At 39.3% G+C, this 17669-nt stretch overlaps 1 protein-coding gene across 7 annotated transcripts in view; it reads right to left on the bottom strand.

The window, feature by feature from the left end:
* Positions 1 to 17669, bottom strand: part of TNFRSF19 (TNF receptor superfamily member 19) — a 105948-nt gene that overhangs the window by 10205 nt on the left and 78074 nt on the right. For 6 of the 7 annotated variants that reach the window (XR_010109596.1, XR_010109597.1, XR_010109598.1 and 3 more), the window contains 2 exons: positions 6714 to 6878; positions 5405 to 5530 (listed from right to left, as the gene is read on the bottom strand). Coding sequence is in view for 4 of the 7 variants with exons in the window: in XM_003833037.5 (XP_003833085.4) it covers positions 5405 to 5530; positions 6714 to 6878 (291 nt within the window). In the remaining 3 variants the exon portion in view is untranslated. The remainder of the gene's footprint in view (positions 1 to 5404; positions 5531 to 6713; positions 6879 to 17669) is intronic. The other variant, XM_063595689.1, reaches the window with a different exon arrangement.

Here is a 17669-nt window from a genome sequence, read left to right as displayed (position 1 = left end):
AAACAGATTTGACAACTCAATGCAACAGAAGTTTTCAGAATATTTTTTGCTACAAAAGACAATACTGGGGCAATTAAGAAAACACGAATACGCTCTGTAGATTATATAATGGCACTGAATTAACACAAATTTCCTGTTTTAATAATTATGCTGTTGTTATGTGAGAGAAAATGTTCTTGTTCTTAGGAAGCAAACATTGATGTACTAAGGGGAGAGGGACATCATATTCGCAACTGAATTTAAAACAGAAAACGAAAAACAAGTATACACACACAAGAGAGAGAGGGGATAAAGCAAATGTGAACATGGGTAACATGTTAATATTTGGGGAATCTCGGTAAAGGACATGTGGGAATTCTTTGTTCTACACTTTCGATATTTCTGTAATTATGACTGATTTCTGAAATTATGTCAAAATAAAAAGTTAAAGGGAAAAAAGTATCTGCCATTAAGGAGGAAACATTTGAAATAAGCTGCACTGAACCAGTGCATTGGCATGGGGATCATTTCTGGCCCCAGTGTTCTGTTAGGAGGTCACACAACAAGGCCATCTGTATGTTTAATCTTTCATTTCAGACTGAAGTAAGGTGAGGCAGAGTTTATACAAACTGCCTTTTATTACATTTAAAATTTAAAATTAGAGTTCATCTCTCCAGAAAGTATTCCTACTTACTCTGACTCTAGTAACAGTGTCCACGGTATTGTATCTAGGAAAATGTAATGCTTGGGGGCGTTTAAGGATCACACAGTTACCATTAATAGTGTCTAAGAGTCTTGTCTATATAAGCAAAGGCAAAACTAGATCCACACACCACAGAAAGTGTTGTATTTTATTCTTCACCCATTCCCAAAATAGGAGATAGTAACAATTAGCAGAAAAAGAATTAAAATGAAATCTTCTTATTCCATATAGCCATATGCTGCATAGCAATATTTTGTTCAATGATGGCCCAACTATACCATAGTGGTCCTGGAAGTTTATAATACCATATTTTTACCATACCTTTTCTATGTTTAGATCCACAAGTACTTATTTGTTGCAACTGTCTACAGTATTCAGTGCAGTCACATGCCGTACAGGTTTGTAGCCTAGGGCAATGGGCTACACCACATAGCCTAGCTCTGTAGTAGGCTATCCCATCTAGCTTTGTGTGCACTCTACAAGGTTTGCATAGAAGCAATGCATGGCTGTATATACAACATGAGACTGGAACACTTAACTGATAATTTCTTGAGAAGACTGATTAGACAGTTCCAAGAGGACAAGTCAATCTAATGGAACGTGGTGAAAACAAATACAGATGGGTTATTAGACAAAATGGTGCTATTAGTTTTGCTTCCATGGGTGCTAACAGAACTGTAAAGTAATAAGAGGACGGGGGAACTGGGGCAGACTTGTAGAGAGGGTGGTTGGCCATAGAGGGTTTTAATTTGCAGAGGAGGTAAGGTGGTAGGGTGGTGGGGGAGTGGGATGTGTAAGTGTAAAAACACGTGCTGAAGAATATAAATACATAGCAAAGAAAGTTGGTACTAAACACACGCTCAGACCACAGTGCAATAAAAATAGAAGTCAAGACTAAGAAAATCACTCAAAGCCATGCAATTACATGGAAATTAAACAACATACTCCTGAATGACTTTGGGGTAAATACTAAAATTAAGGTAGAAATCAAGTTCTTTGAAACTAATGAGAACAAAGATACAACATTCCAGAATCTCTGGGACACAACTAAGGCAGTGTTAAGAGGGAATTCATAGCACTAAACACCCAAATAAAAAAGTTAGAAAGATCTCAAATTAACAACCTAACATTACAACAGAAAGAATTTGAGAAGCAAGAACAAATTACCTCACCCCTAAAGCCAGCAGAAGACAAGAAATAACCAAAATCAGAGCTGAAATGAAGGAATTGAGACATGAAAAACCACCCAAAATATTAAAAAATCCAGAAGTTGTTTTTTTGAAGAAATAAATAATATAGGCCGTTAACTAGACTAATAAGAGAGAATATCCAAATAAACACAATTAAAAATTACAAAAGGGATGTTACCACTGACCGCACAGAAATAAAAATAGCCATCAGAAACTACTATAAACATCTCTATACACATGAACTAGAAAACCTAGAAGAGACAGATAAATTTCTGGACACATAACACCCTCCCAAGACTGAACCAGGAAGAAATCAATTCCCTGAACAGAACAAAAATGAGCTCCAAAACTGAATCAGTAGTAAATAGCCTACCAACCAAAAAAAGCCAAGGACCAGATGGATTCACAGCCAAATTCTACCACAGGACAAAGAAGAGCTGGTACCATTCCCGCTGAAACTATTCCAAAAAAATGAGGGACTCCTTCCTAACTCATTCTATGAGGCCAGCATCATCCTGACACCCAAATTTGGCAGAGATACAACAAAAAAACAAAACTTCAGGCCAATATCCCTGATGAACACCAATGTAAAAATCCTCAACAAACTACTTGCAAACTAAATCCAGCAGCACATCAAAAAAGCTAATCCACCACGATCAAGCAGGCTTCATCCCTGGGATACAAGGTTGGTTCAACATATACACATCAATAAATGCAATTCATCACATAAACAGAACTAAAGACAAAACCACATGATTATCTCAATAGATGCAGAAAAGGCTTTCAATAAAATTCAACATCCCTTCATGTTAAAAACTCTCAATAAACTAGGTATTGAAGGAACATACCTCAGAATAATAAGAGCAATCTATGACAAACCCACAGCCAACATCATACTGACTGGGGAAAAGCTGGAAGCATTCCCCTTGAAAACTGGCACAAGGCAAGGATGCTCTCTCTCACCACTCCTATTCAACACAGTATGGGAAATCCTAGCCAGGGCAATCAGGCAAAAGAATGAAACAAAGGGCATCTAAGTAGGAAGAGAGGGAGTCAAACTATCCCTGTTTGCAGATGACATGATTCTATATCTAGAAAACCCCACAGTCTCTGCCCAAAAGCTTCTTCAGCTGATAAACAACCTCAGCAAAGTTCCAGGATACAAAATCTATGTACAAAAATCATTAGTATTCCTCTACACCAACAACGGCCAAGCCAAGAGCCAAATCAGCAAGACAATCCCATTCACAATTGCCACAAAAAGAATAAAATACTTAAGAATACAGCTAACCAGGGAGGTAAAAGAGAATTACAAAACACTGCTCAAACAAATCAGAGAAGACACAAACAAATGAAAAAACATCACATGCTCATGGATAGGAATAATCAATTTCATTAAAGTGGCCATACTGCCCAAACCAATGTACAGATTCAGAGCCATTACTATCAAACTACCAAAGACATTCTTCACAGAACTAGGAAAAACCTATTTTAAAATTCATATGGAACCAAAATAGACCCTGAATTAGCCAAGGCAATCCTAGTCAAAAAGAACAAAGCTGGAGGCATCATGTTAGCTGATTTCAAACTACGCTACAAGGCCACAGTAACCAAAACAGCATGGTACTAGTACAAAAACAGGCACATAGACCAATGGAGTAGAATAGAGATCCTAGAAATAAGACCACACATGTACAACTACCTGTTCTTCAACAAAATTGACAAAAGCAATGGGGAAAGACTCCCTGTTCAATAAATCCTGGGATAACTGTCTAGCCATATGCCAAAGATTAAAACTGGACCCCTTCTTTACACCATATACAAAAATCAACTCAGATGGACTAAAGACTTACATGTAAAAACCAAAACTATAAAACCCTGGAAGAAAACCTAGGCAATACCATCCTGGACATAGGAATGGGCAAAGATTTCATGACAAAGACATCAAAAGCAATCACAACAAAAGCAAAAATTGACAAATGAGATCTAATTAAACTTAAGACCTTCTGCATAGCAAAAGAAACTATCATCAGAGTAAACAGACAACCTACAGAATGGGAGAAAATGTTTGCAAACTATGCATCCGATAAAGGTCTAATATACAGTATCTATAAGGAACTTAAATTTACAAGAGAAAAATAACCCCATCAAAAACTGGGCAAAGGACATGAACAGACACTTCTCAAAAGAAGACATACATGTGGCCAAGCACATGAAAAAAAGCTCAACAGCACTGATGATTAGAGAAATGCAAATGAAAACCACAATGAGATACCATCTCACACCAGTCAGAATGACTATTATTAAAAAGTCAAAAAATAACATATGCTGGCAAGGTTGCAGAGTAAAGGGAATGCTTACACACTGTTGGTGGAAGTGTAAACTAGTTCAACCATTGTAGAAAGCAGTGTGGCAATTCCTCAAAGAGCTAAAAATAGAACTACCACCTGACCCAGCAATCCCATTATTGGGTGTATACCCAGAGGAATATAAATCACTCTACCATAAAGACACATGCACATGAATGTTCACTGCTGCACTATTCACAATAGCAAAGACATGGAATCAACCTAAATGCCTATCAATTACAGACTGGATAAAGAAAATGTGGTATATATACACCATGGAATACTATGCAGCCATAAAAAGGGATGAGATCATGTCTTTTGTGGGAACATGGATGGAGCTGGAGGCCATTACCTCAGTAAACTAAGGCGGGAACAGAAAACCAAATACCACATGTTCTCACTTATAAGCAAGAGCTAAATGATGAGAACACATGAACACAAAGAAGGGAACAACACACAATGGGGTCTACTTGAGGGTGGAGTGTGGGAGGAGGGAGAGGAGCAGAAAAAGTAACTATTGGGTACTAGGCTTAAATAATTAAATAATCTGTAAAATAAACGTGTAACATGAGTTTACCTATATAACAAACCTGCACATGTACCCCCAAACCTAAAATAAAAGTTTTTAAAAAGTTAGTATTACCTTTGCCCCTATTTGCCCAAGTTAGAGACCAGTTTCCCTTTGAATTACTTTCCTAAACTTTCAATCTGTCAATAGTCCAAGGGGCAATTATGGTTTGTGTAAAACCTTGAAATGGACTTCTCAGCTCTTCTTTAAGAAATTCTAAAAATAGATATATTTTTATAATAGACATATTTTTAAAATAGGCATATTAGTGTTTGGTTTGAATCAACCAGACAGCAAAGGATATAAAGTCCTACTCTACCAAAGGTTACCGTGATTTTAAATAAACTGACTCAAAACAAGAAAGACAAACATGACCCAAAAGTTGCTGAAAAATTCTAGAATTTTAACGAGATGCTTATTTCCTTTTTAATACTTAAGAGACTCGAAACACCCAAACCAACAGGAGATGGTGGAGAATAATTTAACAAGATTAGTTTTAACCAGAAGACTCAACACAGCCACCTCGCTGTGAGATGAATAAACCAGGACCAATTCTTGCTGCTTCAGCTTCTGTGCACCTCCAGTCCTCCTAACGGCACCTCCCTGCTGAACTTACCGCAGGTCTGCACTGAGTCACGGCGGCACTGGCAGCAGGCTCTGTGGGCATATTCGTGGAGCTGAGGTCTGTCAAAACACGACAGCTCAGAGCCGTTGTACTGAATGTCCTGCGACCGCAGAGACCCTAAATGAGGGGTGAGAACTCTGTCAGGGAACACAGTCTCCTCTCTAGCGGACCTGTGCCATTCTAGCTTTTGTATTTCAATGCAGACCTGTGCCATTCTAGCTTTTGTATTTTTAAAGAACAAATCAGCTATCCTTCCAATGTTTGATGACTTCTTCTTACATGGAAGCACAAACATGAAATAATTTGTTAAGAAAGTTCAAAATGTAGGGTACTAATGTTGCCATTACTGAGAATGATTTTTATTTTTGCCTAGTGGCGCAGGGACATCACAGCCTTGTAAGTCTCCTTACAAAGCTGTGCAACCTCAGTGAATTCTACAGATGACCCTTAAGCAACACGGGTTTGAACTGCGCAGGTCACTTATACACAGATTTTCTTCAGCCTCTGCCACGCTGAGACACCAAGGCCAACCCTCCTCCTCCTCCTCAGCCCACTCAACATGAAGATGATGAGGATGAAGGCCTTTACAATGATCCGCTTCCACTTAATGAACAGTAAATCTATTTTGTCTCCCTTATGATTCTCTTAGTAACATTTTCTTTTCTCTAGCTTACTTTAATGTAAGAATACAGGGCATAATACATATAATAGGCCGGTGCAGTGGCTCACATCTGTAATCTCAGCACTTTGGGAGGCCGAGGCAGGCGGATTACCAGGTCAGGAGTTCGAGACCAGCCTGGCCAACATGGTGAAACCCCGTTTCTACTAAAAATACAAAAATTATCCAGGCGTGGTGGCTGGCGCCTGTAGTCCCAGCTACTCCGGAGGCTGAGGCAGGAGAATCACTTGAATCCGGGAGGCAGAGGTTACCATGAGCTGAAGTCACGCCACTGCCCTCCAGCCTGGGTGACAGAGCTAGACTCTGTCTCCAAAAAAAACAAAAAAACAAAGAAACATATAATAAACAAGATGTATTAACCAACTGTTTATCAGTAAGGCTTCCCGTCAACAATAGGCTACTAGTAGTTAAGTTTTTGGGGAATAAACACTGACGTGTGGATTCTTAACTGCTCTCCTAGCCCTCTGCTGTTCAGGGATCACCTGTGTTTCTTGTGCCCTGCGTTCTTCCACAACTCACTGGTGCTTGTCTCAGCCAAGTCTCTTGTGGAACACTTGCACAACAGTAGTAATAAATGCCCTTCCCCTAAATGCTAAGAAATGTAATGAGCTCAAAACTTACAGCTGGGTTTCTTCTCCATAAACTGTCTCTTACAATAGATGACGCAGAGGATGAGCAGGGCCAGCAGGACGGTGGCCAGAGCGCTGCAGATAACAGCAGCCAGCGCCGTGTCCCGTGGGCTGGAGGCCGTGGACGCGATCTTCACGAGGTTGACCTTGCTGGCACCTGAAACCACAGGAATGGGGTCAGCATGCTCTGAACAACCGCAGATGCAGTGTTTATGGCGAAGCTGGCAGGCACCCTTACCAGTGGCCTTCCCATGCTGTGAGAAAACCAGCATGAGATATTTAAAGATGGCTCAAGCACCCCCTCCACCCAGAAGATGTCTTTAATGGGACACCTTTACCCGGCACCCCACAATGTGCAGGGTGTCCCTCTCCTCTGTTCCCAGAGCACTATGGACACACAATCCTCAACATATTGTGTTACTAGAATCTGCCTTCAGCTCCACCAGAGCAGAATTCTTTGTGAGCTGGGGGTCTGTCATCTTTACCTCTGGTTGCCCAGTATTTGGCATGTGGCAGGGAACTAATGTTTTGTATTTAATTGGAATTACACCACATTTTTAAGCAGACTGAATGCATGTATGCTTTTTGGGGCAACTTTAGGGGAAAACAAGGAGTTGGATCATCCAGAACCTTACAGTAGACCCCAATTTTTGAGACAGTAAACATCTCTGAATGCCTTAGCTGTTAAACTACTGGAAAACATCTAAGTTTTGGAGAAAAGACTAATACTGTTATTGCACTATGGAAAGGCCGGCATAGTCATGTGCTAAGAAAGTCAAGAAATAGATCTTATTTTAGAGGGCAGTACTGCTTTGTGGTTCAGGGCAGATTCTGAACCCCATGGCCTGGGTCAACCTCTACCTGTGTGACCTTGAGACACTGACTGGAATTTCAAGTTGCCATCTGTTCAAATGGAGGTAATAATATTGACTGGCTCATGCGTTATGTAAAGTGTGTGGGACTGGCTGTGCTGTAGAATCATTAGCCACTGTAATGATGATGATAGTAATTACCATTTTAAAACTATCCTGAGGGTATCAGGATAAACAAACTCATTTAAATCAGAGATCTATATCCAGTGCAGTTAAACAGCATATCCTACTTAACTAACCCCAAAATAATGAGAGAAATGGATTTAAAAGGGGCATGAATCTACACAGAGGGGCAGTTACATTTTCTCTTTCCCAAGCAGATGCCCTGAGTGAGCTGAGGGGCCCTCACTCTGCTTCCCCGGCAGGTGCCGCTCACCACAGGAGCCTCCCCTCGACTGAAGATTACTCCAGGTAGAGGTATAATGTGTGCTTCACATGTCATTTCAGGTTGTCTAGGAACCACATTTAAAACGTAAAAGAGAGGCAAGGTGCGGTGGCTCATGCCTGTAATCCCAGCACTTTGGGAGGCTGAATTGAGAGGATCCCTTGCGCCTATGAAGCTGCAGTGAGCTGTGATCGCACCACTGCGCTCCAGCCTGGACGACAGAGCGAGACTCTGTCTCAAGAAAAAAAACAAAAGAAGAAGAAGAAACAGGTAAAATTAACTTTAGTCTATTTTGCTTAGCCAATATATCTTAAATATTGCATTTCAATATGTATTCAATATAAAAATTATTTATGACATATTTTGCGTTCTCTATTTTGTATTAAAATTTTAAAATCCGGTGTGGTTTTAAAGACACAGTTCATCTGAATTCAGACTAGCCACACTTCAAATGCTCAGTAGCCACACGTGGCTAATGGCTATCATAATGGACACTGCAACTCTAGAGATTGAAGGTCTGTGTCTATATTTGTACAAGATGGCACCTAAACACAAGCCAATTTGTCATCTGGTGCCTTTCTCCTTCTCCCTGGCTACACACCCCTCACTCCCAATAAGATCGTATGACACCTGAGACTACAGCCAGAGAGAAACACTTGGGTTAATATTACTGAATCATAAAAACAGGATAGCAGGAACTATCATCTTGGAGCACGAGTCTTGGTATTTCCAGTCTCAGTGATTCTAGGCCACACATATAAAAGTCTCTTATTGCCATCTGGGAAGGCACACACACCATATGTTTTGGGCTTAGATGAATAAGGCTCATAATCCAATCATACATTTTAAAGGACATTTATTTGTAAACATGTTTAATATTCACAAAATATATTTCATCACTTCTAACTCTATAGAACACTATAATAAGCAAACGGCACACACTAAATGTTCATTATACAGCAAGCTAAAAAAAATTACACCCCTGACCTGATAGAGATTAAATCTAATCTGTAACAGCCTCTATCACTGGACAGAGTCACAAAAGGCCATATGAGCACAAGCACAGCTGTGCAAACACTGAAAATGCATAACTGGAGAGGAACTTGCATCCCACGCAAGTTGAAATAGCAGCCACAGAGAAGGGGAAGTGACTTGGAAATGAAAGCATTATCCATCTGGACCAAATGGTGAAGCTGTGGGAAGCTGTCATTTACACTGGTGAGGAAGGCGTTCACTTCAGAGGGAGAAGAGTCTCCTTAGCTTAAATTTTTGGTCAAATAACCCAGCCCTACACAATATGGGGTTTTAGCAATAGCTGTCATAAAAATGAAGCTTAATGCATGATTTGAGTGGAGGACTTCAAAGTTCTCAACTGTTGTAACCATTAAGCTCATCAATTGACACAAAACTGGATATTCAGAAAAATCCTGGTAAGAATAGGGATTTTGGGTTAAAGTAGTATCATAATTAGAGTCCTTTAAGTTCTTATTGTTTAAAATCCTTCTATAATACATTCGTCAACTTATTTTCCTTAATATAAAAGGAACTGTCTCTAACTTACAGATAGGTTAAAATGTCCCAAAAGTGGAGATTTTCTTCTTAATTTGTTGGTTTGTAACTCAGGATTTATGTTCTCTAAACGTGTCTTGTTAACACATATCTAATACTATAGGGCACAATACTGTAATGTCAATGATATATAGTTGCCACAGTAATATCAATTTTAAAGGAAAAGCACATCCAATATGCCCCTTCTCCACACATTTCCCCAGGCAGTGACATCTAAAGATGAACAAGAAAAATATACAAGTTTTACTTCTTGATTTTTGACACCTATATAACAACAGGCATCTTATTGATCCAAACACCCTCAGAGAGTGCTCATGGGAAGTAGGGCTCTGGAAACTGCCTTCTTGATTCTTGTTTATATGTATGAGTTTATGGTAACACTCAGAGCAAACATTCTTTTTTTCTAGGAAATGGGTTCGTCATTTTTGGTTCATCATTTTTAGCTCTGTCACATATAGCAATGCAGACATAAATAGGAGATTGAACTGAGTATCATTTGATTTTAGAACAGCTCTAGAAACTAATTCTTTTTAGTTTCTAGTAAAAAAACTATTTTCTTATAATTCTTTTTGACTTGAGCAGCAAAAACAAAAACAAAAACAAACCAAAAATAAGGGGGGGGGGCAGATTTATACTAGCTATATAAAGTGGCTTCCACTCTATAAAGTTTTTGTTAATTGAGATATTGCTGATAATTCCTAAGAAAAGAACTTATCTACGCTAAAGGAAAAGGTATTGTTTTGCTAACCTGTGGCAATGATACTGAGATGAAAGATTCTTTCCACTCAATGCCTTGACTAAATGCCCCGTTCTAGTTCACTAAGCAGACTGAATGCCAGCCAGGAATTCTGCCCGTATCTTATTAGGATTCCGAAAGTACTTCTGAAGAAGTGGAAATAGGAAGGTCCACATGCCTTGGAAAGTTTTTAACTTTTCTGGAATACAAAATATTTCTTACTCTAACCAATTAAGTTATTAAATTCCACCATAATGTTAGCACTACCCTTTAGCAATTTACTTCAGAGCAAGGACTGTTTTCTTTCAGCTTAAATTTTACCTACATTACATGGGTTCGCTTTTATATTATGCATCTCCTTAGGAGTTCAACTCAACTGAACAATTATGTCCTGAGTGTCTATTACGAGTACGACATCCTACAAGGCATTAAAAAAGTTGGAGGCAAATCTGAATAGAAGAAAAGGAAATGGAGGTCTCCAGCAAAATCTGCCAAGTGTTTTTATAAAGTCCCATCTGAACTTCTTCGGAGTAGACCAAGGTGCAGAAATCCATATCCTCTCCCCACATTGCATCCCCTAAAGAGCTTCAAGCATAGCTGGAAAGCCTTGAAACACATCTATTGGAGAGACTTGTCACACTGGACAAACGCAAGAGCAACTTCTCAGATGCTGCAAATGAGGAACCTATTTGCAAGCCACAGAGGTGGCTAAAACGTGCACACTAGCTTCTGTAGACACAGCTTCTAACGCACCTTCAGTGCCTCACCCTCCTCACTAGGTAAAGTGGTGAGCGTTCATTGATGAGCTTCGTTTGATACCCAAGAAAATCAAGACCTTGAGTCACATGCTCAAGGTTACACAGCAAAGCAGAGGCAGCTTGAAAACTGGATTCAGGCCTTCTGAGCCCCTCTAGTAGACCGCACTGCTCCACAGATGCAGGTAGCTTCTGAGATCAAAACATTCTGTCGGGTAATGATAACCAAAGTACAGCTCATGTTTGTTTATGTAAGGGCCCTGCTCATTTCTGCGGGGAGAACTCAGCCAGGCCACAGAGCAGTCACAGGGCTTTCCAGACAGCAGAGCTGCCCCAGTGTGCATGGCAGCTGGTTCCGCAGGAGTTCACCTGCCCACAGAGATGTTCGGGGTCCTCCGCCTTCCCATGGGTCTTGGTGTCTGCATGACGGGCCACTGTGATCAGACGTAGGGGCAGTAAGCGTGCTGTGCAACGACTGGGTGTCCTGGGGCAGGGGCGGGGGGCATTCTGTGGAGGTGACTGCATCTGGAAAGGGCCCGAGTAGGGAGGGAAATGGGAAAGGATGTGCACAGGCAGTCACAGCTGGACTCCGCCTGGGCTTGCCAGGCTCCCTCCTCTGCCTTCTACTGCTACTCCCTACTTGCTTAACCTCTCCAACTTCCTACTATGCAATGTTTAAAAACCTGCTCAACAAAACATCCTTCTTCCTGGAGAATTTTCCTAACAAAGGGCCCCATTCAGGCGGGGCTGCTTGGGAGGAAGGGAACTGTTGTCCAAAACCTGGCTCTTGCCACTTTCCACCCTGGCCACAAACAAGACTTTTTTTCACAGCTCTTAATCTCAGTTTCCTCCCTGGGCAAGCTCCTCACGCAGACACCAAGACCCACTGAGGCAGAAGGGCCTGAACATTCTATTAGGGCAGGTGAGCTCCTGCAGAACCAGCTGCCAGGCACACTCCAACAGATCTGCTGCCCAGAAAGTCCCGTGGCCACTGTGGCCTGGCTGTGCTCTCCCTGCAGAAATGAGCATGGCATTTACATGAAAGATGAAGTAGGATACTTGATTTCACTACTCTGAAATTTTCTTTCCAATCTGATCTGCTCTCTTGAACTCCAGAGTCATGCAACCCACAGCCTACTTGGCACCTCCACATGGATAAAGATGCATCTCAACTCACCATGTCCAAAGCACGTGTCCCCAACTACAAGCAAATCCCGCAACACACTCCCTGCCCCTCCCACAGATCTTCCTCACCTGTCAGTGCCTCTGTCCACAATGCTCCCCTAGACTGCCGCAAGGACTGCACCTCAGCTGCCGGAGTCCTTCCGCAATGTCACCACCTCAGTGAGGCTTCCCACCAATCTATTTACAATTGCAGTTTCTCCCCAGCACCTCCTACCCACTGCCCTGCTTTCTCTTCCTTCACAGCACTGACGATCATCTGACATTTTGTATACTTTACTTGTTTGGTTCACTGTCATTCTCTCCCAAGGTAGGAGTTGGAGATCCCACCCTGCTTCTCAAACACACCCACCAGGCTTGTCGTTAAGCTAGGTCCAGCAAGAAGCCACACTGCAGCTGAGCCTGACCATATCCAGGTTAGAGTCAGTGGGGACGAAAGTGGGCAGAAGGGGTGTGGGTTATGTGTGGGTCAGCTTCACTTAGGGAGCCATTGCTTGACCTAGACTTGCCCCTCACTGTGAGCTGGGAGGTGAATGCAGCAGCCAAGCCTTGATCCTCTGTGGGAAGCAGATGTCTAAGGCTGGCTTAGCACAGGGGGCAGGAAGCTGGGCTCTGAGACATCCTGACGCAGAGCTGCTTTCCCAGGCTGAACTGCTAAATACGAGAGAGAGAAACTTCTATCTTACTTAGGCCATGATATTTCTGGGTCTCTTTGTTACAGCAGCTTAGTATTTATCCTAGCCAATTACATCTCCCACAGAAAGGACAGGGAGTTTTGCTTATATTTTTAACATCTATAAGGGTTCCTGGCACACAGCTGGTGCCTGATAAATATGTGTTAAATGACGGAATGAATGAATGTCTATGAAATAAAAGGAAAAATCCCAAGTATTCCAGAAAGATGACTTAATGGGGACTTGTCCAATCAATAAGATGAGATTATGCCAATGATGTGTTCATTGGTTGTCTAATAACCTTCCACCTTGGACTATGTCGCTAATGACAATGCAGATGGAAACAGCTGGAGCAAAGAACAGTTTTGTTTGCATGCACTTAGTTTTTGCAATTAATCAGGCCATGCATGAGAGAGCAAGGGTGGCTCAGATATATATCAATAGAGAATCCATGTAGACCACTGACCACATCCTTGGAATGAATATCAAACAAAAACTTAGCCTTCTCTAGTCCATTTTAAGTAGCACTTCATGGAGTCATCACAGAAGGATCTTATTATATGCCAAATGTAATCTTAGTTAACAATCTATATAAAATGATGACTGATTTATAATGAATGCCCAAAGAAGAAAAGGGGAAGACCTTCAGGAGGTGAACCGCTTCTTCCAACACAAGTGCTTTGGTACCAATTTCAGGAACTATCAGGTGAGCTGGATAATGGGGACAGTTAAGCATTCACATCATTTTACCAAATTAGTCGTATTAATCTGACATTTTTACTTACTCCCCTCCAACAGTAGACAGAGGTATGGAGAAAACAGTGAGTGCCTAGAGAGCAGTTAACCACAGGAACCTATATTTGTCTTTTGTAGAAAGTTAGCTGAATTATCATCAACACCATCACAGCTACCATATAACCACACGTGCAGGGGCCAGCCCCTACATACCCACTTTCTGGGCACTGTAATAACCCTGTGCAGAAAGGATCTCATAGATGGAGAAGTTGATATGTTATCTGTACATACTTTTTAATGCCAAACAACCATTAGGTGGCTGGATCTAGATCTGAGCTCAGGTTAGTTTGACTCTTAAAACTTATGCTTTTTTTTTTTTTTTTTTTTTTTTTTTTTTTTTTTTTTTTTAGCATGCTATGTTCTTTCCAACCATTTAGAGTAAAAAAAAAAAAAAAAGACTATAGTGTGAAGGATTACTGGTTCAGATTCTGTATAGACCAGTATATTCTAGTTAATCAGCTAACACATACAATATAGCTTGACCTAATTTAAAACACAAGCATGACTTTACAAATCCAACCTGTTTTATCTAAACCCTAGATTAAGGAGGCTATTGAATTTTATTGCAGTAAAAAACAACATATGGCTTATAAACTTCATTTTTAAGTGTTACTTTAAAGGTCTATGTGGTATCATAAAATGAGCATTAAATAAATGTAGTAGGGAAGATTAAGTTGTAAATGAACTAATTATGCTTTCTGTCTGGGCTTCCACCTTTGAGATTTCATTAACGCCTTATGTTTTCATTAGAGAGTTTAGCACATGAAAATAACACATCTGGTTTCCTTCTGTATAACATATCACTCTGGCAACTCCAACATAATTGGAAATGTAAGCATTTTTACTTATTGGTGACTATGTTTTGACACATATAATTCAATTAGCAATAAGTACTGGAATATAAGCACAAAAATGAGACATTTAAAAATATTTTTCACTGAAATATTTTATCTTTGACCTTCATATTTGCTTCAAGTAAACTACAATTCAATCCATTGCTTTCTGTGCTCTTCTACCAGCACCAGTACCATCAAAAAGCCCAAATCAAATAAAAGTTTAACAAAATTAAAACCTGATGATGAATCTATTTCTAGTCATGCTCTTTAAAAAATTATTAACAAAGAGCTCTCTTCAATCTTAATTGAGACAAGCATACAGTTCTGAAGTGTAAGCTTTATCTTGTTAATCTAAACTGGTTAAGCAAAAATATCTATGTAACACTCAACATATGAATTCCAGATGTACCACTATAGAGTCTGCCAATAAACAAAATAGTTGAATTTGTAAAATACACTTTACACCAAGCACTCTGACACTGGATACATGTGAAAGAAGAAGCCTTCGTCATTTATGTTTTTAAAATTTTAGACTTTAGTCTTAGGACTATGTTTCTTTTTCAATAACCAAAAGAAATATTATTTCCAAAAAAAGCTTGTTCTGTTTGCTCTTCCATTTATATCCATAACTACATTTTTTAAATTGAACTGATTTAAAATTATAGTAAAATAGACATAAGATTTACTATTAAGAAGCTGAATACATTCACAATGTTATGCCACCATCACCACTAATTCGAGAACATTCTTATCTCCCCAAAAGGAAACCCCATACCCATTAAGTGGTCACTCCCTTTCCCCCATCAAGTGGTCACTCCCTTTCCCCCATCCCTGCAGCCCCTGGCAAGCCCTAATCTGTTTTCTGTCTCTATGGATTTGCCTATTCTGCATATGTCATATAAATGGATATACGGTATTATACAGCCTTTTAGGTCTGGCTTCTTTCACTTAGTATAATGTTTTAAAGGTTCATCCACAGTGTAGCTTGTATCAGAGCTTCACTTTTTAATGACTGAATAATATTCCATTGTATAGATACACCACATTTTGTTTAGCCATTTCTCAGATGATGGACATCTTGGTTTTCCCAGCTTTGGCTCTTGTGAATAGTGCTGCTATGCACACTCATGTGCAAGATTATTCCACATATTTAAAAACATTCCACAAAGATACATTGTACTTGTTTCACCTGCTATCAAAAGATACATTATTGCCATTACACTAAAGATTATGTTAATTAATAAGTCAGTCAAAAATACTTCCTAAGCAAGAGCTAGGGGAAGAATGGAGGGATTTTATGCCAGAAGAGCTGTTTGGGGTCAATTCCTGTAGGGATTTACAGCTGCAGTGAGAAGTCTGGATTCTATTCTAAGAATGACAGGAGGTACTCAACATCAGAATACACATTCTCTTCACGTGTACATGGAACCTTCTCCAGGACAGACCACCTGTTAGGTCACAAAACAAGTGTCCATAAGTTTGAAAAGACAGAAATCATACAAAGTAGCTTTTCCAATCATAAAGGAACAAAATTAGAAATCAATGAGAGAATGAAAAGTGGAAAATTCACAAATATATGAAAATGCAACAATATACTCTTAAATAATCAATGGGTCAAAGAAGAAATCACAAAGAAAATTAGGAAATACTTTGAGGTGAATAAAAGTAAAAACACAACATACCAAAACTTATGGAATACAACAAAAGCAGTGCTCAGAGGGAAATCTGTATCAATAAATTCCTACATTAAAAAAGAAGCAAGATCTAAAGTCAGTAACTTTACCTTCCACTTTAAAACATTATGGGGAAAAAAACCAAACTAAGCTAGAAGGTAGCAAATGAAAGGAAGTAAGGACTAGGGCAGAGATCAATGAAATAGAGAATAGGAAAATAATGGAAAAAAAAACCCAAAAGTTGACTTTTTGAAAAGATCAATAAAATCTACAAAACTTTAGACTAAGTAAATAAGAGAGAATAGTCAAATTACTAAATTCGGAAATGAAAGAGAATATTACTAAAGTCTTTACAGAAATAAAAAGAATTATAAGAGAATACTATAAACAGTCATATGCCAACAAATTGGACAAATTAGATAAAATGGAAAAATTCCTAGAAACACATAAACTAACAAAATGGAAGAAACAGAAAATCTGAATTGATCTATATAACCAAAGAGATTGAATCAGTAATCAAATACTTCCTGAAAAAGAAAAGCCCACGACCTGACAGCTTTACCGGTGAATTCAACCAAATACTTAAAGAAGAATTAACTCCAACACTTCTCAAACTCATCCCAAAAAATGAAGAGGGGAGAACACTTTTAACTCATTCTACAAGGCTAGCATTACTGCATGCCAAAGCCAGATAAAGCTGCCATGAGGAAAAAAAACTACAGATCAAGATCCCTTATAGAGACAAATATTACCAACAAAATAGTAGCAAATTGAATTCAGCAGCATATTAAAAGATTATACACCACGACCAAGTGGGATTTATCCCAGGAAGGCAATGGTAGTTAATCATACAAAAGTCAATCAATACAATAAGCAATAATAAAATGAAGGGGAAAAATACACGACAAAATTATTTATGCTGATCAAGCCTTTGACAAAATCCAACACTATTTCATGATAAAAACACTCAATGAACTAGGAAACTTCCTTAACATGACAAAAGTCATATATGAAAAATTCACAGCTAACATCATATTCAGTGATGAAAGACTGAACTGAACACTTACTTTCCCCCAAGATCAAGAAGACAAGGATACCCACTTTTACCAATTCTACTTAATATAGTACTGGAAGTCCTAGCCAGAGAAATTACTCAAGAAAAAGAAACAAAAGCATCCAAATTGGGAAGGAAGAAGCAAAACTACCTCTATGTGTAGATGACATTACCTTACATGTTGAAAACGATAAGGATTCCACAAAATACTGTTAGAACTAATAAATGAATTCAGCAACATTGCAGGATACAAAATCAACATGCAAAAATCAGCTGTGTTTTTATACACTAGGCATGAACAATTTAAGAAGGAGATTAAGAAAATAATTCCGTTTACAAAATATCAAAAAGACTAAAATATTTAAGAATAAGTTTAACAAAGGAGGTACAAGACTTGTACACTCAAAACTACCAAAC

Source organism: Pan paniscus, chromosome 14 (genome assembly GCF_029289425.2).
Source record: "Pan paniscus chromosome 14, NHGRI_mPanPan1-v2.0_pri, whole genome shotgun sequence".
NCBI lineage: Eukaryota > Metazoa > Chordata > Mammalia > Primates > Hominidae > Pan > Pan paniscus.
The sequence above is the reverse complement of the archived record's forward strand: the minus strand, read 5'-3'. Positions and strand labels throughout refer to the sequence as shown.